Source organism: Manacus vitellinus, unplaced genomic scaffold (assembly GCF_001715985.3).
Source record: "Manacus vitellinus isolate BGI_N305 unplaced genomic scaffold, ASM171598v3 scaffold_6_pilon, whole genome shotgun sequence".
NCBI classification, from domain to species: domain Eukaryota; kingdom Metazoa; phylum Chordata; class Aves; order Passeriformes; family Pipridae; genus Manacus; species Manacus vitellinus.
This window is the reverse complement of record NW_021940750.1, coordinates 30,933,291-30,956,126: the sequence shown is the minus strand read 5'-3', so window position 1 is coordinate 30,956,126 and position 22,836 is coordinate 30,933,291. Positions and strand designations below refer to the sequence as shown.

At 45.9% G+C, this 22,836-nt stretch overlaps 1 protein-coding gene across 1 annotated transcript in view; it reads left to right on the top strand.

Moving 5' to 3' along the window:
• The window catches only part of CCDC85C (coiled-coil domain containing 85C), a 44,935-nt gene that overhangs the window by 15,753 nt on the left and 6,346 nt on the right, over positions 1-22,836 (top strand). The window contains exons 3-4 of the mRNA XM_029964144.1: positions 2,940-3,044; positions 16,756-16,851. Coding sequence (XP_029820004.1) covers positions 2,940-3,044; positions 16,756-16,851 — 201 coding nt within the window. The remainder of the gene's footprint in view (positions 1-2,939; positions 3,045-16,755; positions 16,852-22,836) is intronic.

Below are 22,836 nucleotides of genomic sequence, written 5' to 3'. Positions count from 1 at the left end.
TGGAAAATATAGAAGGAAAATTGCGTTGAATGGACTGCTCATGAAAGGGACTATCTTCATGACAGACAGTGGGAGGAAAAAGTATTACTTTGGCCATCTCCAACATGGATGTCATATAAATAGTGGCAGATGAAGAATTCTTCTTGCCCTAGCAAACCCACTCTATGCCCCAAACACCTTGTTCCCCTTCTGGATAGATCTCTGTTCAGCATTTTTATTTCTTAGATGTCTTTTTTTTTGTCTTCTATTTTTTCTCTTTATTGTTTCTATTCTTTAATTAAGAGCTTGTTTTGATGTTCATTGAACTCAGTGGGAATCTTTCCATCAAATTGAATGCATTAGGTCATATTCATAATCAGCAGTCACTGAAACAACCTAACAATAGTTTTGTCACACACTAGTGCACTGTCTTAAATGGGATTTGCTTTAAAAAAGCAATAGAACTAATCCATTATAAACACTTGTTAGAGCAGAGTTTTGACTGTATCTGTGTATTTACCAACACAATTTCAACCAATTTAAGACAAATTGAAATTAATGCAGATTTTTGCTTCAGGCAGGAGCATAGGGCAGTTAATTAAATCAATTTAAACTAGCATATTTTTAGGCACAATAATGTGATATTGCATGTTGACTACGTTTGGGTTTTGTTGCCTTCCTTCCTTTGGTGGACAAAGCGTTCTGACTTTCTATGAGGACAAGCTGTAGCGTGATGAAACATGTGGTGCATTGAATGTAGACCAACCCATTCAGAGCTGGGGGCAAGAGAGCAAGTTTCCGGGATGCAAACAAATGTTTACCAAATCTCTCTTTCTTGGGCCTGTTTCTATACTCCTGCTGCCCCATAAGTATTGTGCATCTTGCAGGTCTCTGTGCTTTGCATAAGTCTGAGCAATCCAGAGCCTCCAAACACTGTCAAGGCAACGCCTGCCCTTCTGGAGCAGAGCCTTCGAGGAGATCTGCAACCTTTGGGGTCTCCATCACAAAGCTATAGCCTCACATTTTTACTCTGCTGTTTTATTCTGCTTTTGCCTTGGCCGTGCAAATGCCCCTTCATCATGGATATCAGAGAAAGGTGCACGAGCTCCTGAGCTGACAACCTAAATGAATGGGTAGCAGAGTGTCAGGACCTCTCCAGGAGGTTGCTGTGTCCCCATGCCACACAGTAGTGAAGAAGAGGTTGCACACAGCAGGGCAGTGGAAGGAAAACCAGGCAAGGTAAATTTCTTTCAGGATAACCAGCAAGAGACATCACATGCCTGGGACACTGCCAGTAAATGAAGAATCTTCTCATCATCTTCCTTTGTGACCTGCTAACCTTCCTTTGAAATACCTCCCAGGAATAGTGGTGGCAACTCAGTTTTGCAGCAGTCACTTTTCAGCCTCAGAAGGAGTTATCTCCTTCAGATCTCTCTCTGACTCTATTGTGAAATGTGAAAGAAATATAGGCCAGATCTTCTCTGATGCCACTTCGTAAATTCAAGGGAATCCCAGACATCTGATATGGTGAAGTCATTCTGTATCGCTTGATTCCATGTGAGACACAACATTTCCCAGCAGATTGCATGATACTGGACTAGCATCCATTTCTCATGATGGTTTTCTTGAAAATTTCCCTTCTCCTTACAGCTTATAAAAAGAAAGTTGATAGGGTGAGGGCTCCAGAAGGTTTGTGTAAGCACTGAGTCACTGTAGAAGTTTTAACGTATTAAAACAACATTTTGAAATAAAACCAAAGATGAATGTGTGCTAAACAGGCCATGTAGCTACAAGAAAATGTTTCTGACACTGATAGAAAATGACGTATCCACTCTGACTGCACCAATTCTTCTCTTGGAGCAGGAAATGTAAATGAACTTTCAGTATTTCCAGAGATCTGTACACGGCCACAGTCCCTAAAGTCTCAGTTATGCTCGGGCCTTTGGGTTACTGAGGGATTTTTTTATACAATTGAGCTGATTTATGAGATTTCCTGATAAATTTTATTGCACCAATGATTTTTCTTTGGTTCTTTTGAAGTAGAAAACATCATTTCTACAGCAAAAGCAAGTTGAAAGTCTTAATGGAGCATAAAAATCTGAAAGGTCATGATTTTGTAGCTTTAAAGTAGAGGACAGTGCAGTACTTGATACTCTTAAAAATATGAAAAGTTAATGAGGATGTTTATTGGTAATAAAGAAAGAATATTCTCCCAGACCTTTAATTTTGGCTACTTGAGTATTGGCTTTTTGTGAGTGTACTTTTATAAATGAAAAACTCTTCTCATTCTAGGACTGTCACATTTCAAAACCACTGAGCTAGCTAACAACACAATGCAGAAACTTTGTCCCAGGGAGATTATTCAGTCATCCTAACACCCAGTACTGCTTCTCCCTTTGAGTGCAGACTATTGATTGCATTTACCTGGTTTCTAGGGTCATATAGATGACCTTTATGTATTTGACTTTGCTAAAGACCTGTGGCTGCAGGCAAATTTGTAACCAAATAAGAAACCCTTTCTATCAAGGTAGGTTTTGCGAGTTTAGGTGAATCATAGTAGCACTGTTTACAAACTCTCAATCTAAAAAATGTCCCCTGATGTATTTTTTTTCTGATTTTGATTTAATCTGAGATCTTAAAAATATTTTTTTATGTGCATCTTAACAAATGTTTTTAATGAATGTGTAGGAACTTAGGTAAAACAAAAATGCCTTCCTGCTGTATCATCTAATGGAATAGATCTTGAACAGTTCACTTCCAGCTGCTTGCAGGTGTTTTCTCCAGGTCTGGACATGAAAAAAGCATTTTGTTACAGTGTTTACTATCACTGTTGTTGCAGGCAGAGGTAATGAGAACAGGTCAGAAGTGGTCGTGGGAAAAGCCAGGACAGGGCCAGGAGCAGCACAGCTTTCCTTTATCTCATTGATACAGTGTCCTGTTTTCTGTCCTTGTCTTTGCAGCAGTCCAGCACGGGGGACCTGAGGACTCTGAGGAAAGGATTGTCCCCGTACCACTCTGAGTCACAGCTCTCATCACTGCCACAGTATCAAGATGCCCTGCAAAATGTAAGAGAAGTTTCCTTACCTATGTAGACAGAGCCATGGGTTTCCCTGAAAGTGGAAGGGGCATGTGAAGATTATGGGGGAGCTCTTCCAGGTGTCAGTTCACCCTGAAACTGGTGGTGCAAATGTGCATCTAATACCTGCAGCTGTTGGGAGGATGGGGAGCCCCTGGAACATTGGTCTTTACCTGAATTTGGATCATTAACTTCCCAGCGTAGGTTTTCAGTCAACTGACAGTCACTGCTGTGCATCTTTAAAGCTAGGGTGAGTCTTGTTATACCTGCAGCTGCTTCTTTGTAAATGCCCCGGGCCTGCAGTAAAAAAGCTGGTTGTGGATGAGGCTTGCCAGGTGTCTGGCAGTGTGTGGTCAGGGTTGCTTTAGCAAATAAGTTCTTAGGCTCTTCTGTATCACAGATGAGGTTTATGTTTCCTAAGATTTGCCTGCATTGCTTCTTCTCAAGCAACAGAATAATCTCTATTAAAGCCTGTTGCAGAAGATGGATACTGTGCTGCTGTGCCAGGACTCCTCCTGCACCGTGTACCAGGCATGGCTGAGGATCCCAAGCCCTGCCAGATGATTGCCTTCCAGATGTTCCCCTCACGGCTTGGGCCTCTGCATTTGCTTGGTGACATTGTTTTCCAGATCGCAGGCAGAGCGTAGGTGCGGTCAGAGAGTCCTGGTGGGAGTGGGCTGTGAGTGTTGTGATGACAGCACAGCTGGAAAACCTCCCTGTCCTGTTTCTGGGGCACTGGTCAGCAGAGCTGTGGGTACTGTAGGCTGGTTGTATGTTGGCTGCTTGATTGGGTAAAAGTCATTCTTTAGATTTAGTGTATATATTAGAGTAGTAAAGAAGGGAGCAATAATAATTTAATAATAATTTAAGAAAGTTTGTGTAAATAAAACTCCAGTATGAAAGCAGATCCCCTTTCTGTCCCTGCTGAACTGCAAACTTCAAGCCAAATGATTCAAATGCTTCAAACCAAAAAAAAGAGAATAAAATCATCCAAATGAATATTCACTTTTCTAACTTTGTGCCCCATGTATAAAGACAGGAGACTTTGCAGGGAGTGCAGAAAGACATGAACCTGAAGATGTTTGGCTGTGCCAGCCTTACAGTTTTGGGGAGTTTTCTTGGCTTCTCTTATGCTCAGGATTTTGATCTCCAGCTTCCAGGCAGGCAGTGCTGAGTCAGCCTGTGCTGGTTGCCCCAAGAAGTGGTGCTACACTCATGTTTATCTTGTCAGTCAGGCTGGGATACAGCCAGCAGCTCTCTGCAGAGGAGCTGTGCCTGGGCTGAGAGCTGGCAGGAGAGTTTTCTGCCTGAGCATCAGCCCCCGCAGCTCACCAGGGCTCTGTGAGGGCTGGCAGCAGATGGTGCTGCCTGCTGGAGCCCTTCCTGGCCACTTGTCCCTATTTTCTTTCCTTCCTCAAGGAAGAGGTGGCACCTGGCATTTATGGAGAGGCCTGGGTGCTGTGTGACACTCACCTTCATCTGTCACCCTGGCTGTGTTCTGCCTTCTTTGCGGGAAGATGGTAGAGAAAAAACAAAACCAGCTTTGGATCCAAATCCACATCCTCTGGGATACTTACGTAGCCATTTATTTACTTATTCCTATCAAAATCCCTTTGGTTTTTGGCTTGACATGATATATTGTTTTTGTGATGAAGGGCAACGATCACAAATTCATGCAGATGTCTGAATGTCTTGGGCACCTCCCAGAAGTGGACATTGAGACATACTGGAGTTTCTCTGCAGCTTTTTTTTATTGACAGCAGGCCTAAGTTTGTGAGAAATCGTTTCTCTCTGTGCCTGCACAAGCTTCATGCGGGTGACTGATGGACAATTGATGTCAGCTTCAAAGCTGTCACATCCATTCAGAGTTTCATCATTGTCACTGCCTGTGCAACTCCTTGAGGAAGTTCCTCAGCACATCCCTCACTGTCACACAGTTTACAAGCTGGCATCACTCCAGCTCTCCATGGCCCTGATGTACCTCAGTTAATGACACACTTTGGCGTTTCTAATGGATCCTGGAAGGGTGAATTGTAGATTTGCTCTGTAGTCTGCCGTGGTTACCAAATATCCAGGGAAAGCAGTCCTGGGGGTTAGTTCTAACCTACAAGACCCTGGCCTGTGAAAGGGAAGGTGTGATATGTATGTTAGCTTGAACTGATAGCAGACTGGTTGATCTGCCCAGCGCTGGGAACTGCAACCCAGAGTGATCTCATGGTGTATCAGAGGCTCCCTGTGTCCACTGGGTGGTGAGGGTGATTTTCTTTGGCTCAGACACGAGAGGAGGTGGCAACAAGCTCCCTGTGGGACTTATATTTCCCTGGGTTGAGAAGGGCAGAGCAAGCTGGCTAGGCTGACTCCACTGTAGAGATTTGTAATGGAAGTACTAAGGTTGGTGTGGAATGAGTGTGGGTGGAAAAGTGTGTGTAAAAACACCAGCAGGAATTCTGGAGCAAGGGGTACTTTAGCCTGTGCTCATGGCCAAAGACATGACTGACAGCAAACAAATGGGTAAACACCATAGGATGAGTGGTTTATGTCAGGACCAGGAGGTCTGTGCTGTGATAAGGCCACAGCACAGATGGCTCATCCCTAGAAGACTTGTTCCCTGATAATGGGAGCAGTGTTACACCATGATTGTTCTTCCTGTGGTTCCAAGAGGAAGGATTAGATAATGTGCTCAAAATGATGAAAAGGAGGCAGCAGGCAGCAGCTTTCCTAGGGTTTATGGAGGGTGAGTAACCAAGATGCTGAGATAAAGGTCAGCCTGTATAACCACTGACTCCTAAAGCATGTGAAAAATGTGTCCCAGAACCCAGTTCTTTGCTGTCAATGAGGAGGGATGCCAGAGCTGTCATTAGGACTTGCTAGTGGGTGTCCCTTGTCCTCTGTGTCACACGCAGTGACCCTGACAACCTTTTGGTGAATGTGTGAGTTTGTAGGTGTGCAGGTTAAAATAACCTGAGCAACAGGTTAAAATAATCATCACCTTCTCCTTCCTTAAGTTGTTGTACTGAGTTTGTAGTGGTCCCTTGCAGAGGAGCAGGAGTTCCTAGTGGTTCTCTGTCTGGGTGCAGGAGGATGTGTCTGCAGGTGCTATAGGTGGTGGCTGGAGGAAGAGACCTGTGCTCATCTGGGGTCTGGAGCTGGGAATGCCTGGGGAAAGTATATGAAGATACACTCTGTGAAAGCTGAGAAAAGCTCTCTCTTTTTGAGAAGACAATGATAATGGTGCCAATGCCCAGCGTTTGTATGTTCCTGAGGACTACAGTAAGTATCTCTGGATAAAAGTGAGATTTCCATTTGGATGTTCAAAGCTGCGTCTCTGAGGAGTCTAGATTAGAGACCAGACTGGGGAGTCACAATTTCTTTTGCCTCCCTAGAGCTACTTCAAAAACAACATGATCCATAGGAAAGTGCAGAGAAACAGAAGTGTGGTTATGTAGTGGAGAACACTCGACTGAGAGGGCTGCTGAGTCTCTGACTTCCTGGAACTGTCTCTGTATTTTTCTCCAGTGTGCATTTCATGCAGGATGCAAAGCCTGGGAGACACCTCTGACTGCCTGGCTATAGCACCAGCTCCTTCCCTTAATTCCCACCACGCTGTCACAACGAGCCGTGTTTTGTAGCTCTGCCTTGTGGAGATACTCGGGGGAGGTGTGTTCCGTTGTGCCAGATGGCACACATGCTATTGCAAAAACAAACCCAAATGTTTGTGGTATGTAGGTGTAAAGAGAAGCCATTAGATGGGGTGGGAAGGGATGACGAGAGTCCTTGGCTGAAGCACTGGCTGGCTGCTGAGCCTATGAGAGTGGTGATGAGGAGAGGTGATACGAGGGCACGTAGTAGCTAAACCAATGACCATCCTATCTCTTCCTTTTGGCTGGAAAGATGATGGTCTCCATCCTCTTCAATACAAGGCCAAGGCAGAAGAAAAGTGAGAAGGTAACTCGGTATCTCCCCCTCAGTTCCCCGCAGAGGAAGGACCAAGCTGGCTCCTGCACCAACCTGGCATAGTCAAGAAGACGTGGCTCTGGCCCAAGCGTGGTCTTGGGTTTCAATGGGGAACCCAGAGCAAGCCTTCTAGTCCCTCAGTGGGAGTAAATCTGTCCCTCTCAGGAATATGAACTGGATCAGCTTCTTAAAGCCAACCTGACTTTTAAAATCAAGTTTGAAATGGCAAGAGACCACCACACTGTTGCCACTGCGGTGTCCAGGAGATGCACCCAGAAGAGCCAGGGCATTGATGCCCCTGCAGAGTCACCTGGTGCACTAAGGACCTTAGGAGGGCCCCAGGCACAGCACAGCACAGCACAGCAACCCTTCCACTGCCAGCAAGGACCCCCCAGCCCCTGTCAGTGCTGCATGAAGTCCCTGGGCTGGTTGGTGCCTCTGCCATCCCCAGGACTGCCTTTGTGTCTTTAGCATCTCATTGTGGCTCTCAAAATGTCTTCAGCTCCTTCTGTTGCTCCACCAAGCCCATCCTGTGCAGTGCTCTGATGGTCCCCCTGCCTTCTCCTATCCCTGTGCCCCATCCCTGTGGCTGTCAGGTGAGCTGAGTGTTGCCAGTGCATTGGAGGACGACCCCAAGCTGGTTTCTCACCTTCCCACAGTGGTGATGGCCATGGTCCCTTTTTAGGCAGGGGGAAACAATGATTGAGGAACAATGATGGCAGAAGGCAGAAGCTCCTTCCCACCAGCTTCATTGATACCACCAGGATGCTATTGAGCAGACAAAGAGAGAAATTCAAGGCAGCTAATTTGCTGCTGCAGCAACAGTGGCTGTGGAAGGGAAAGTAAAATGAAAGGTTTGTCACCATTTGTGACTGGGGAGTGCTATTGGAAAGCTTCAGAGTGTATTACCAGCAGCTGAGAACAAGCTGATCCATTTTTGAAGGCAGCTGCCCTTCATCAGCTGTTATTCCAGAGGCTCTGAGCGGCAGGTTGCTTTTTTCCCCATGACAGCCAACCTGTACAAAGTTTGCCAAAGACAAAGTTTGGGGATTTGATGAGCAAAAGAGGCACTGACAGACTGTATCCATAATCTGCCTTTACAGATATCCACAGGAGGCAAAAAAAATGCATCTGCTTTGAGGATCTGCTGTAGGTTCTCATGCTTACTTGTCACATGCATTTGTGTGGGACTGGAAACGGGTCAAGGAAGAGGCAGGGGCACAGCAGACCCTTGCTCTGCCCCAGGCCTGGGAGGGCAGCCAGGCTGAAATGGAAACATGGAAGGGTAATACAGGTGTGGGCAGGTATCCTCCTGTGTCTGCATGCATCCTCTACCCACCCAGAGGCTTTCACCTGGGCCATCCCCAAATCAGATTTGCTTCAAAATCAGAAAAGTATTAAAAATATCCACTGTTTCCTTCTGAAAACAAACTTGCTTGATGTTCTTTTATTAAAAGAAGTAGCACCTCTCAAAATCCTTACGCTGACAGTGCCCCTGTGAGTCAGTCAGAGTTAGTGCACTTGTCTGCTGGTACAAGCGTGGGCTTGCTTTGTCCGGACAGACTTGTTCTTGTTCTGTTCACTTGTGTCAGGTAGTTATGGGCTGCAACTGCTCTGAATATGTCATTTTGGCAATAATTTCACCGTCTGAGGGGGCAGCTGAAGCTGTTGGTGGGGTGTTTTACCAGTGTGCACCTACCCCAGCTCCCCGGGGCTGTTACCAACCCATACAGTGACCGCCCTCCTCTCCCCTACCAATGCTGGAGGAAGCTGGCTCACCAGCTGTGCATGCACTAAGGATTGTCCCGAGCCTGGAGCCGAGATCTTCTGTGAGTGTGTGGTACTGAGAAAAGAAACCCTTCCTGTTTTTAATGACATCCAGTTGCAAACAATGTCCTGACTTTGTTTTCTGCTTGGGACAGTCCCCAAAATCTTCCTTTCCCTTCAGTGCCCTAGCACAGCCCATACATGCCTGCTGGGGAGAAGGGCTATTCTTTTGTCAGGTGTCCATGATGTTTGTGCTGAGAAAGCAATGAAACAGTTAATTTTTTTCATTATTAATCAGAAAGTGCCATGTAAGCCCTTTTTCTTACTTAAGCAGACATGCAGGAAGACCACGATGATGCAGGAGGTGGCTGAGCTATGCAGACTGGCTCTGTCTGCCTCCTGTGTGGACCCAGCAGTTAATTCATGGAATTTGAATGTTTACATGACCAGCTGCTCTCTACGATTAAAGGCAGCAAATTAAGTAATGCCAAAGGAGATTAGCATCTGCAATAAAGTCCCTTGATTTGATAGGGAAGATGCTAATACAGACTGCTGATGGCTCTGCACTCACTCCCATTGGTGGCTGGGACCTATGTTGTGCTGGGCAGCTGCAGCTGTCTGTGGGATCTTCCACATGTTTCTTCTGGTGTGCCTGGTGGCAGGGTGGCACAGTGTCAAGTGCTCGCAGCTGCAAGGCAGCCCACTGTGTCTTTGGGAATGTAGGGCTGTGCAGCCATTTAAACCCACAAGAAGGGAACTGGTGGTTTGTTTTGAGCTGGATACTGGCAGGCTTTCTGCACAGTAGGCATGGAATAACAATAACCAAGTGTCATCATCTCTTTGGATCATCTGCAAGGCAGACAGGACACAAAAAGGACCTGGGTGCTCCCTGGCTCTCGTGATGGTGTCCCATGCTCAGAGATCAGACGTCTGGCATCTCTGCAGCAGGGTGGCAAAAAGGCTGTTCTTTGCATGGTGTGATTTGCAGAGGAGCCAACGCTTCTTTGTGCCTCCAGGAAATCTTATTGTAGCCAGCAAGGAGCCCTGGGGCTGCTGCCAGGGTGCCATCAGGGAGCCTTGTCCCTGCAGGACTGTGAGAGGAGCTGGAGCACCACTCATGGTGGCAATGGCAGAGCTGCCACGGGCATGCAAAGATGCAACAGAGAGGAAAAGGACTCTGAAGGAAGGGAGGGCAAAATGTCAGCCCAGAGTCATGTCACGCTTCAACGCCGCGCGGCACCGGCGCTTTGTTTCAGACATCAACCCTCTGCAGCTGCAAGGCAACAGAGGACAGGAAATGTGGCTCGGGCTGCAAAACAATGAGGGGGTTTGATCTGCCTTTGTGGGGCCCAGGGAATTTCTCAGGCTGGTGGTAATAGGAGATATTTTTTGTGTGTGACTGCCCAGAAATGCCACTCATCTCTGTGTGAAGGGAGATACCTCTTTCTGAATGGACCATCAGTCTGTGTGAGCCCAGTGCTTGCCTTTGGTGCTGCCTGTGCTGCTTTTCTGATGGGGACATCATGCTTCAGGGTTTTGGTGCGTTCCTTCTCCCATGCCAGAGTGGCCTTGTGCTCTCAGTCCTTGATTTTGCTGCCAGTTTTTCCCATCTGCCCCCAGCAATGTCTGGCTGGAGCTGCTCCAGGTGTTTCCTTAAACTTGCAGCCACATGCACTATTCAAAAAAACAAAATGTGCTGGGCCCCCCATTCTGTCAGCACACCCGGACTTGGGTGCCAGACATGGCGCCTTTCCATGGTACTATCCAGCTCTGCCACCCACTTTCCATGAACTGTCAGCATGTTACTGCCTCCTGCTTGTCCCTTAACAGTTCCTAATTTGCAGAGTGGCACTGACATTTCTATTTACGTGAAACACCTGGATGGTGACAGGTGCTAAGGAAGGGTCCAAGTATAATTCAAACCTGGGCCAGCAGACGGCAAACAAAACCACTGTGAGATAAATAGATGTGCCTGGGAACTTTATTGTGAGTTGTCTGGCAGTGCCTGATGTAATGTAATTTTCTGTGTTCTGTCTTGGCAATAAAAACTTCACAGTGTCTGATATGATTCCATTAAGCTTTAATGTTGTCTGAGGTATGCCATTAGAAAAGTGTGGCTTATTTAATCAGGTTTGAATTCTAAATATCTGCTTATTTTTTGAAATGGTAGACAAACATTTATAGAAGGCAAGGAGATGACGTGAGGTTCAGAAGCATTAACGTTTGCTTGTATGCTCCACGTTGATCTGAAGCATCCTCAGTACCTGGGCTGTGCCTGTTAGCTGAAGTAAAATCGGCATGATGTTCTCCTCTGGGTTTTGAAACTTAGTTTTTGCAGCCTTTCTGCAGATCAAAAATAGCTCTCTTGGAGCTGAGGTAGGAGAGGGTGTCATTAAAAGATAGAATATAATTGAGCAGAAAGTGATTGAAAACTGATGGCAGGACCAAGGTCTCATGTCTTTTCAGGTCCCTGGAGGAATGAAGGAGAAATTGTTTATCACAATTTCTTTGTTCTTTTTTAGATTTCCAATTCAAAACTTCTAAAAGAGCAGACACCTGTCGTCCCTAGTTAGGCTCTTTTCTTCTTGGGTTCCGAAGCATTCCCACTGTTATTAAGCCTTACTTTACCTCTGTGGAGGGGTGTCATTATCGGGACTTTGCAGTGTGCCCTATTACAAAGGCTCTTATTAATTTTGTTCCTCCAGACACATAGGAAGGGAGTATTGATGGCAGTGCTTGTCACATCTGTGCTGGACCATATCCCATGCAACTAGAGAGAGCCAGCAAGGACTCATTAGGCAACTTGGTCTTAGACACTGGTAATGACATTGTGGCTTGGTACAGCAAGACGTTTTCCAGCAGCTGCAAGTTGAAGCCTCTGCTCTTCATTTTTTGGTGTCAGACTAAAAAGGATCATTGACAGTATTTGTGGTCTTTGGATTTCCTTTCTAACATTAGCACTGTTACTTTGCTGATGAACTTTGGGTTCTTGGCTGGGGCAGGGAATGGGGCTAGTTTGATTTGCTTTGTTTTCTGCTTTGGATTGGAGGCTGTCAGTGGATCAAACATCATTCTAGCAATAGAGAACTGGGAAACTTACCCCTGTGTGTAGCATATAGCTTCAAGAATGCTCTGGCATAAGAATCTGCAGAGGTTCTCTCTCTTCTTAGTCAGTGATACAGCTGGACTGTGAATCTCCTTACAGACTTGGAGGCTGAACCACAAGCCCAGTAGGCTCCAGTGAGAGGTTTCTGGGAGGGTCTGGAACAGAATTTAGCTTCTTTGATGGATTTGTGGTTTGGGCATGCACAATATGGGGTTGGTGGAATGAGGAGGGGACTGATGGCGTGTGGGAACAGTAAGCTCTGAGAAGTGCATTGGTCCCATCACTAATACCACCAAATATCTGGCACTGATGTGCTTGAAATGGAGGAGCAGGCAAGGGCTGAAAGGAGAATGTGTTCAGTGGTGCTTCAGTACTGCTGTCTGCACAGAGGTCACAAAGGAATAGCTCTTGTTGCTGTTTCCCCAGTGGGAGGGGGCCTGAATATGGGGGTACTTGGCACTGGCCTCCCATGAGGGATGCAAAAAGCTTCACCAGGATCCTCTCAGGACACTGCAGTCCCAGAACCATCCTGGCAGCAGAGATAGGGCTGTTGTTTCCAGAGCTGAACTTATCAGAGATCCATGCTACAACAGTCTTGAATGTTCTGAACAGCCACAGTGATCTGCAGAGAAGCAAAAGCACCAACTTGCCAAAGAAGCATTGGATGGATCACACAGGGCTCCAAGCCTCTGCTTCCCTAGGACTTTTGCTACTTAAAATGTTTCTTGGAGAAGTATCTTTGGGCCTTCAGGGTGCAGTGGTCAACAAACCCTGTGCATAGGGAAGACAGGTGCTTGCTCCAAGTGCTTTGGAGCTCAGAGTCCTGACCTGGACGCCTCCTCACCCCCCACCTTAATTAGACTGGTGGTCTCACCACTGAGCAGCTCTTCTTTTTAGTGGGGTGACTGTGGCTGTGGCTGAAGCAGAAAGGGGGATGCTATTTCTCAACAACTTCATTATAAATTTTAATGGCATCCTCTTTGGTGATTTCTGAGCTGTCTTGTAGCACCATTCATTTATATAATTATGTGGTGCCTCAGCCACATGTCTGAAGTTGAAGACTGAACCATCTCTGAGCTACCAAACACTATGAAAACTTTAGCAAGTGGAAAAGCCATATGTCCATAAAAAGATGGTGTCTTTGAGATAACTAGACAGGGAGAGGAAACTGAGAGTGATGCATACCCCAAAACCCACCATATTGCTTTTTGCCTAAATGGACAATTTCTTCTTCTTGGGATGTAACCAGATTAACCTTGCTATTATTGTCTGTCAGGGTGCTGAGTCAGTTGTGTTCCCATGGCTGTGAAAATGTCAGCTATAGGGAACAGGAAGGGCATGGGTTTCTGCAGTGATGGATGTCTTCAGATTAGCTGAGTTAGAGTGCTGGGGTGCAGCTGTGGTAATTCTTACCCAGTTTCCAAATGCATCTGTTTTAGGCATGAGGAATCCCCTCCATCTGTGCAATTTCACCTACTGCCTTAATGCTGACTCCTGGAGATTTCCCCTGCCCTCCTGCTCTTCTTCCAATCTCATATCTCTGATCTCTGGTTCCCTCTCCCCTGAGTTTCACCTCAGCTGGTTTCCTGCTGGGCAAAATACACATCCTCCTCTTTCTTCCCATTCCCTCCCTTCTCCCAGTGTTGGCAGTTTTCCAGTATAGTAACCTTGACCTTATCTCCAATTCCTTCCATTTCCTCCCCTTCAGCTAACAGTATCGGTGAACTCTGCCCATTTTCCTCTCCTCCATCCTCCAAAGGCTGGCCGTGCATCCTGCTGGATATGTTGTCATTTCTTTCCTTGCTGACTGCAGTCCTGTCTGTTCTGGCCTCCTTTATGTGTGCCACTGTGCAGGAAGCTGATAGGAGTCTGGCTGAAGCTTTTTTTTTTGTGGACCACACTGAAATCAGTGGGAATGAAGCACCAACCCCCTTTAAAAAATGCCAGCTCCTTGTGTCTCCAGAAAGAGCCTTTCCTAAGAGCTCAGCTGCACAAAAACACTAAGTGCGGTCATAAATATTAAGCCAGCCTTAGCATGCTGGTTGCTTTTTCTGGTTGCATCCTACAGTTGCAAAGAGCAGGAATGTTGGTGAGATCCTTGCTTGCTCCCCCATTTTCTTTGTGTGCATGTTTGGCCTTTTGTAGCAACAACCTGGCATGGTGGTAAGGTCTCTGTGGCTTGGGGCACAGCAGGCAGTGGCATGGCTGTGTGGTGCACTTGCCATTGCTGACGACTGCACTCAGCAATTTGGACATCTGTTTCAGTTGGCTGGGGGTTTTGGCTTCCAAGCTAAGGATCAAGGATCATGCCTATTTTAGAAATGAAGTAATCTGTCACTTAGACTCTGACTGCAAGTTTTGGGTCTACCTCTTTTGCTGCATCCTTCATTCTTTAACATTATTTTTCCCTTCTTCAGTCAAATCCTCTACCTGTGTTCACAGGCTGCTCAATTGATTGGCCTTGTGTGATTTCAACCACTTGTCTGAGAAGAAGGGTGACACTTTGAATGTTTTTTGTGTGATAAAATATATCCAGTGCATCACTGTGCTTGCAAGGATTACTTTTATCTTGTCAGTATGGTGATTGGTTAGGTATGATCAAGCTCTTTAGAAAACATTTCTCTCTAATCATTCTGGTTTCATTTGTATTCTGTAATAATTTTGAGAGTGATTGCGATCATAGAAGTGCTTTGTAGCTCATTAGTGACTTCAATTCTGTGAGGAGAAACTAGTGCTGCCTGTCATACAGGAGACTTTGTGATCTACTCTGGTTTGGCCAGAAAACTGTATTTAAAATGTTGTCAGCAGCAGTATCCAACAGAATTCCTTTTACTTTGTCAAATTACTCTCAACTCTGAAGAAATATTGGATGTTAGACCTTTCCTTGGTATTTCCTGTGATACTTGTGAAAAGGGCCATGGGGGAAGATCCATATCAAGTATCACAAACTCGTGAATATTCTGCTTTCAGTTGTCATGATTCTGGTCACTGTTGGAAAGAAAGCAGCTTTCATGATGAAATCAGAGTAATTACACCTGTATTGGTGTCTTTGACCTCTGTGAGATGCTGATTCTGAAAGGACTCTGTTGCATTTACCAGCCCCACGAGAAATTTTTAACCCATTTTGCAGTCTTAAGTTGCAGCCAGTTGTGGACTGGCTGGATCCAGCCCTTAATGCTCCATCCCCAGCCTCTGCCTCTTCTGTGTGATGTTATGGATGGGGTTGCTGAGGACATGTCCCCAGGTGGGCACAGCTCCAACAAGCTGTAACCCTCTGCCAGCAGGTCCAGAACCATGTGAGCGTCTCTGGGTCTCTCTGCTTTCCCAATCTGTTAAATAACCTTGGAGAATTATTGTGGGATTAGTAAGTCTAACTTTCCTTTTTCTGAGATGCCTTCCTCTCAGAAGGAAGTTTTTATATCACCAGCAAATCAGTTCATGAAGTTTGCTATTATGAGTAAATGGCTGTCGGTCATGATGTGGGTTAAGCACAGATCAGTGGCCAGGGCTTGAAAAGCTCCATGCCTTTTTGTCTGTAGCCTAATGGATTAGCCCATATTTTTCTTTAATATATGCACACAAACACTTTTATTGGTAAAAAGGCCCCTACAACTTCAACCATTTGGAAGAATGAGAGGTGATGAAGTGCCCCTCCATTGGTCCTCCTTTAGTGTGAGGGTGGTGAGGCGCTGGAACAGGTTGCTTAGAGCAGTTGTGGATGCTCCATCCCTTCCCTGCAAGTGTTCAAGGCCAGGCTGGATGGGGCCCTGAGCAACCTGATCTTGTGAATGGCATCCATGCCCATGGCAGGGGGGGTGGAACTAGATGACCTTTAAGGTGCCTTCCAACTCAAACCATTCTATGATTCTATTATTCTATGATTCTTCTGGCATAGCTAGCTTGCATAGAAGGCAAAATGATGAGACAAAGCATAAAACATGCTGTGTTTTTAAACAGGGCAAAGACAAGAACTGAGCGTCTCGTGTGTTGTATGTGAAAGCATTCCTGGGATGGTGCTACATGCCGCTCTGCCATCCTAATTTGCTTTCAGAGGCCCCCAAGTATAATAATTCTTTGTGTTTCCTAAAGGATGTGAAGACTAAATACAAGTTTGGTCAATGACTTCATTGTTGATTTCTCCCAGTGCTACAAAGCGATGCAAAAATATTAGGGACAGGCAGGGTGCATCTCATTGAATAAAGATATTGTGTCTCTCATAATCCAAACTGGATGCCTGTAAAAAAAAGGAAAGCCCTATGAAAAGTGCTTACAAGGCTGGTTGGACAGCAAGAAATCTTTTGTAGAATGTAATTTCGGCATCTTTCCCAATGGGACCCTTCATGCAGGAGGACTGGCCAGCATTTTGGAAACAAACCCAACCAACATTAGGTTTGGACATCTGCTTGTTTTAAGGTTGCTTTCACAATTTTCTCTGTAGCTGAAGATTGGTACTTGATGTCCATGGGAAAACGTTGCCAGAGAAGCAATGAAGTTATGCCAACTGTTTTTTTCATAAATGCAGCTTCTTAGAAATGACTGTTTTAAGCTGGAAAATCATCTTGTTTGCCTTACTGCCTTGTCTAGAAGGATGACTAGTGTTTGATCTTGTCCTTGTACAAAGTTATCCTAAGGCAGCAAAAAAAATGTTTCTTGAATCAATTTAGCTTTAAACCAGGGTGATCTCCTGCCTGAATGCATTTAGACTGAGTGATGGTACACTTAAGTGGCATTAAATCAAGTGGCTTGTGAGGAAGGGGTGATGGTGTCTTTTGTCTTTGCAGGTAGATGAAGGGGATTGAATTTGAGACAAACCAGTGCTCAAATTTTTTTTGGATATTAAAAAATTAAAGCATATCTTTTCTTATTTCAACAGGGACCGGGTCGCATGACATCTGATCTTGCATCTTCTCCTGCAACAGGGTATGTCCCTGTTGGTCAGAAGCCAGAGGCTGTGGTGCATGCTATGAAGGTAAGGCTGTGCAGACCCCCACAACCAGGCAGTGCAGTGCCAGGTGGTGCAAAAAGCTGAGTGGCAGAACTGGGCATTTGCTCTTCTTGTGGAAACAACTGAAAATGGAAAGTTAGTACTCAGGCAGATTATTGGTAACCAGCACCTGTATCATGATGAATAATCATTGCTTCAAATAGTTGCAGAGCTAAGCAAGATTATGCACAGCTATTTTTTGGGGGTGAGAAGCCTCCAACAAAGGCTTCTGATGCTGAAAGTGCTGGTTACCCTTTCTTTTCATCAGTCCTGCATAAACTGAGTCTCTGAGGTGACAGTAGTGAACTAAATGCTGATGCCTGATGCCTTGCACAGTGTTGCAAACTCATGTGATACCTTTGTTTTTCTGACACTTTGTGCTAATTTGTTTTTTATTACATTTAGTCATCCAAGCCCTGATGCAGTCCAGACTACTGCTGTGGGCTTTTTCTTCCCAAACTGTGGGGTTTGTACCTTTCTGTTCCTGCTCTTCATTGCATTTGGCGAGGTGGTGGTGAGGAATAGTATTAAGCAGAGTTGGCAATGTTTTTAAATTATAAGATCAAATACTTATAAATTGATTATGATCATATTCTGGGTTCTTATTCACTTTAAGAATTACAGGACTTAATTTATTAGTAAGGGCAAGAAACATAAATGGTTTTAAGATGCAGTTTGATAAGCTTATGGAAAGGATTGGAAATTAATGAGGAAGATTCTTGGAAACTGAAAATTAGGTTTGGAAGGTCTGGTGCAATGACTCATAAAGGAATTGAAATGAAGTTGGATGACTGGTTGTTTTCATGTATTATTAATCCCTCTACTTCAGAGTTTTGTTGATTCCTAGAAAGAGCTGGATGAAATTCTCTGTGATTTCATAATTTGGCCAGTGGGGTAAATTTGTCTGTCTTCAAGTGCCATGGCTTGAATCAGGAAACAGGTGAAATAGCAGTCACATCTCATGGGGCATAAATGAGCTCACGTGATGTGTCCTGCTCATTGACTTGAGGTTAAAAATATTCTCACAATAGAAGTGAGGAGGAAATTCTCCTGCAGGTCAGTGTGGAGGGATGAGAAGGCATTTAGTTTTTCATCCTATGGCCCATTTCCAAGGATCATCTGAAAACTGAAAAGACTGAGGAAACTGGTCATGGTCTGAATCTCTTCTTCTCCCTTGTGGCACAGTGAAATGTGGTGAGCTGGTGGTCTCCAGGTGCAGATTGGTTTTTTGGCCATAGCATGCTGTAGCATGTGGAGTGGGTCTTAGTTGCACCCTGCAGAACTGGGCAGCTTTTCCTGTGCCAGCCCTGTCATGTAGTTGGTTTACTAGCTTAGACCTAGCTGGTCTACTAGCTTAGACCCTCACCTCCTGTGATATGACCTTCCCTTGAGGAGGAGAAGAGAGCAGCCTACAAATGAGACTTTGTGCTTTGGCTATACCACATCGGATACTAGGGAAAGCCCTTCTTGGCTGTGAAAGGAAGTCCTTATGGCTCTAGCAGGTTAGCTCCTTACTGTAAGGAAAGGCAAGGAGAGATGGAAGGACCACGAAGATCAGAGGAATGGAGCACCTCTCCTATGAAGACAGGCTGAGGAAGCTCAAGTTATTCAGCCTGGAGAAGAGAAGGCTCCAGGGAGACCTTATAGCACCTTCCAGTACTATAAAGGGGGCTTATAAAAAAAGAGGGAGAGGGACTTTTATGTCAGGTAATGACAAGACAAGGGGCAATGGTTTTAAACTGAAAGAGGGCAGGTTTAGATTAGATGTTGGGAAGACATTCATTAACTCACAGAGTGGTGAAGCACTGGAACAGGTTGCCCAGAAAAGTTGTGGATGCTTCATCCCCGCGAGTGTTCAAGGCCAGGCTGGATGGGGGGCCCTGAGGAACCTGATCTAGTGAATGGCATCCATACCAAACCATTCTATTATTCTGTGATTCTATGAAGTTGGCTTGATTTGTCTTGTGGGATGCTTGCATGCAAGTCTGTCCAGAAGTGATGTGGCCGCCAGGACGCGGCTCTGTGGCCGCACAAAGGTCACTGAGGGACTGTGCACTCCACATGGATTTGCAGGGCTTCTGGATTGCTTCTGTCTGCACCCACCTATGTAATGTACCCCAGACTTTTTCCTTGGGATTTTCCGGCAGCTGAATGCTATTTATGTGGCTGAAGCATTGCCTGCAATTTACCATAAGTTCTTCCTTGAGCACGTGTAGGGTTTTCTTTATTTTTGCTTCTGAAATAGTTTTGTTTGTTTGCACCTACTAAATAAGGAGCAAGATGACAGGTTGGCACTTCTAACAGCTGTTTTTGCTAAGAAGAATAAAAGGTACATATGCTACAGCTCAGTATCTCACTGAACATCAAAGCACTTTTCTTAGGAACTGAGCAAACCTGCTAAAGACATGAGGAGGTGAGGAGGAGACAAATGTAAGAGAACGACATTTAGCCTATAACCCAGCTGCCCCCACAGCAGCAGCCTGGACCTCTTCCATGCTCACAGAGCCATCAAGCAGGTGATCATCACTCCCACTAATCGTGGGTAAGGTAGGATTTAGCCTTCCAAAACTAGGGAAAAATCCTAGCAGGTCATATGGACTGTTCCACTGTTGAAGTAGGATGCTGTGTTCCCCAGTGCTTTGTTCAGCTGACTTATGAATCAACAAAATCAGTGAGGTTTGCACCCTTTGGAAATCATTCCTCAATCCCAGAGTGCTTTTTGTCACAGAAATGAGTACCTCAACTTTCAACTCCTCTTCCAACCTGCTATTACTGTCATTCGGACTCTTTGGTGGTGTTTTTTGGATTGTTGGTTTGTTTTTAAAATATGTTTATATTTTGGCCATGTGGGGCCAGTACAGCAAGTCAGAAAGGAGGTGGATGTGATGGACCTGGTGATTTTGAGGTGACACTGCCTTGGTCACAGAGGTCAGTGCAGTCACAAAGAACACCTGAGATGTTCTTTATTTTATGTATTGGCAGGGAGAAAGCCAGATGAGCCAGCATGCTCATTGAGAGCAAGGTGCACGTTGTCTTCAGAAAGTTCCCTGGGTTGGGAAGCATCAGAAATCACAGGAGGATGTACCCCAGTTTCTTAGACCCACACTGAATGCACAGTCCTTGAACTTTAGCTGAGCCATAGACAGCTGATGGGAAGGTATGTCCGTAGTCCCCAGTGGTGTAACTGGAGGAACATTAACCTGCTCCTTCTAAACAGACCAAGAGGCACCTGGCACGATCTAAGAATGGCTGAGGCTGGGTCAGCACTAAGAAAAGGCCTTCCTGTCTTTCTTCAGGAGGTGATTTCAGTCTTCAGAGTGCATTTTCTTCCAACATGCCTTTCCAGGGTAGGCTGTTGAATTTTATCACCCCGAATCCCTTTTCCCCATACCCAAGATGCTAACACATCTTTACAAAGGGCCTACCCAGACATGGGGTGGGCCCGGGAAGCAGGATAGTTTCCAGAGTAAATGAGATTAGGAAATTAAGTACAAACATAACTTCCATCTGATCAACTTTCAGCTCCAGCTCTGCCTGGTTAACACTATTAAAAGACATGTCCACTGAAAGAAATACACTGTGCCACCTTTTCACACCTCATGGACTAAGGAGTGTGGCTTTAGTTTAAGCACAAGTAGTAGAAAACCAGTTTATTTTAGTCCACTGAGACTCCTGTGCCTGTAAGATGGATGGCTGTGTGAAGCAGAGGCTGGAGCTAATGTGATCTTTAACTAACCTAGACCATGGCTGTCCTTGATGCTTGCCCTGTGGACACAGCTGGTGCTGAGCTGCCAGCCAGGCAGCCCTGGCGCTCCACGCCAGGATGTGATTCTGCAGGCTGCTGGCTTTGCAGCCGGCATCGGAAGCACACAGACTCCAGACAAGCAAGTTCAATGTGTGAGTCCAGCTGGATCAATAATTAATTCCCTCCTCTTTAGCAAAATATAGATGCTCCCTTTGTCAGCACGTACATGCTTTTTGCATCCCTCTTGCCCTTCCTCTCCTCTTAGAAAGGATGTAGATAATTCTTATATGTGCAAAGATTGGTCCCAAGTGGGTTAAGGGCCCTAGGAGAATGACCTATTTTTGTTTGTAGCACAGTTCCAGTACAGCAAGATTGCTGTGCTGAAGCAGACCAGGGGATAATCTACCCTGGTATCCCATTTCATGGAGAAGCCTTTGCTGTACACCTCAGCAAAGAGTGAAACCACCCTACCACTGCATCTAGCTCTGTACTTCCCTAGGAGGTATAGGAATATTTGTGCATACAACTACACCTGTCATACATCTTCACATGCATATGGATGTGTTGTGGCGAATTAGACCATGTGCTGTGCTATTTGATGGCGTTGGGTAATTCCAGGAGCTCTGACCCTGCACACTGAGTTGACCACCTTGCTCACCAGTGGCAAAACCCTGGGTGAGGTGTATAGAGGCAGCAGTAAAATCCGGAGGCAGTCCTGCACTGAGTTATACCTAGCTTGTGCAATATGCCCATCCAGAGGAGCTCTCTGAATGCATGCTGACGTGATGGAGGGGTATTCTTCGGGTCAGTGTGTTTCCAGTGGGAAGTGAAGGCTGCCTTTAACCCCAGGCAGCCTCTGTTCTGTAATCAAGGGACCACCTGGCCAGAGCTGGGCACTGCCTCCCTGGAGGAGCTCTGTGGAGGTGGCCAGGATAGTATGTGCCCCAGGTGGGATGTGGCGGGCCCTGGCTCCCCCTTGAGCTGCTGTAGAGGTGCAGGGTGTGGGCAGCACATGGTGGGGCACAACCACATAGACCTGCTGCATCTTACCAGACTTGTGTGGCCTGGGAATCAGTGCCCAGGGAGCTGTTTGAGGCAAAGAGGTTAAAAGTCACACTTCTCTTTCCAAACTTTGCCAAGCTGAAATCTAAGATAATAAATCACAGGCAGGATGTTTCTACTATTTTTTTGCAGTGTTTTGAGCTGCTTTCACAGCACATTTACTTGTCTTCCCAAAGCAAATCTACAGGTGTGGCCCAGCCACCAGGCTGAGTGGCATCCAGGAGCTCACAAACATGAGCACTGGATGTGTCACTCTGGCATGTCACTACTGCAGCTGTCACCTCTCTACCTCTTCAAGGAAACCTGCTTCTTCCCAGATCTGGGAGTGCCCAGTGGAGATGCCTTCCGAGCCACAGAGTGGAGCCCCCTTGGAGAGTCTCAAATCCTTCTCTCGCTCCCTTTCAAGGGTTTCCTGTCCTTTACAGCCATGTCTCCATTTTTTCACAGTGCTTTCATCTTATGAATATAATGGGAAAAGCCCCATAGTCACGAGCAGGAGGGAAAAGTGATACCTCATTCCCCTAGAGTCTCCTGTGGGTAGGGTGCTGCAGGCATGTGCCTGGCATCACCACTGTGGGTGCAGTCGGGGGTCATCAGTATTTGCACCAGATGAACTCACTGAGCAGCTGGTGTTACTCTGTAGCTGTGTCTGCAATCCTGGGTGGAGGGGTGTGTGCAGGCAATGCACTCATGTGCCAGCTCTGGCCAAGGCCCTTACCTTTACATGTGTGCATTGTGAGTGGAAGTGGTGCTGATGGAGATTCAAGTAAAGCTCAGGGTGTTGAAGTGATCAGCTCCATCTTCAGAGGGTACCCGTGGCATAAGGAGATGGTGGCCCGGAATCATCCTGGCACTTAATGGGGATGGCACCTTCAGAGAGTTGCAGTCATCGCGCAGGGGCCTGGGAGGCAGTAGTTTTTTTCCCCATCCTGTTTCCGTCCCCTTCACAGCCTGGCTGCAACCAGTTCAAAGGGGAAGTGGGAAAGAGCTGGGAATCACATAGGCATCTCAGGGTCCGAGGGTTCTATTATAACAGCCCAACTCTTGCTGTCACTGTGGGCCTCCAAGGGGTTCCCTTGAGAAACTGAGTTAGAAGCAATTTTCAGCCAAAAGGTGAATGAAATTAGCCATGTTTGTTTAAGATCTGCAAATTCGTGGCTGAT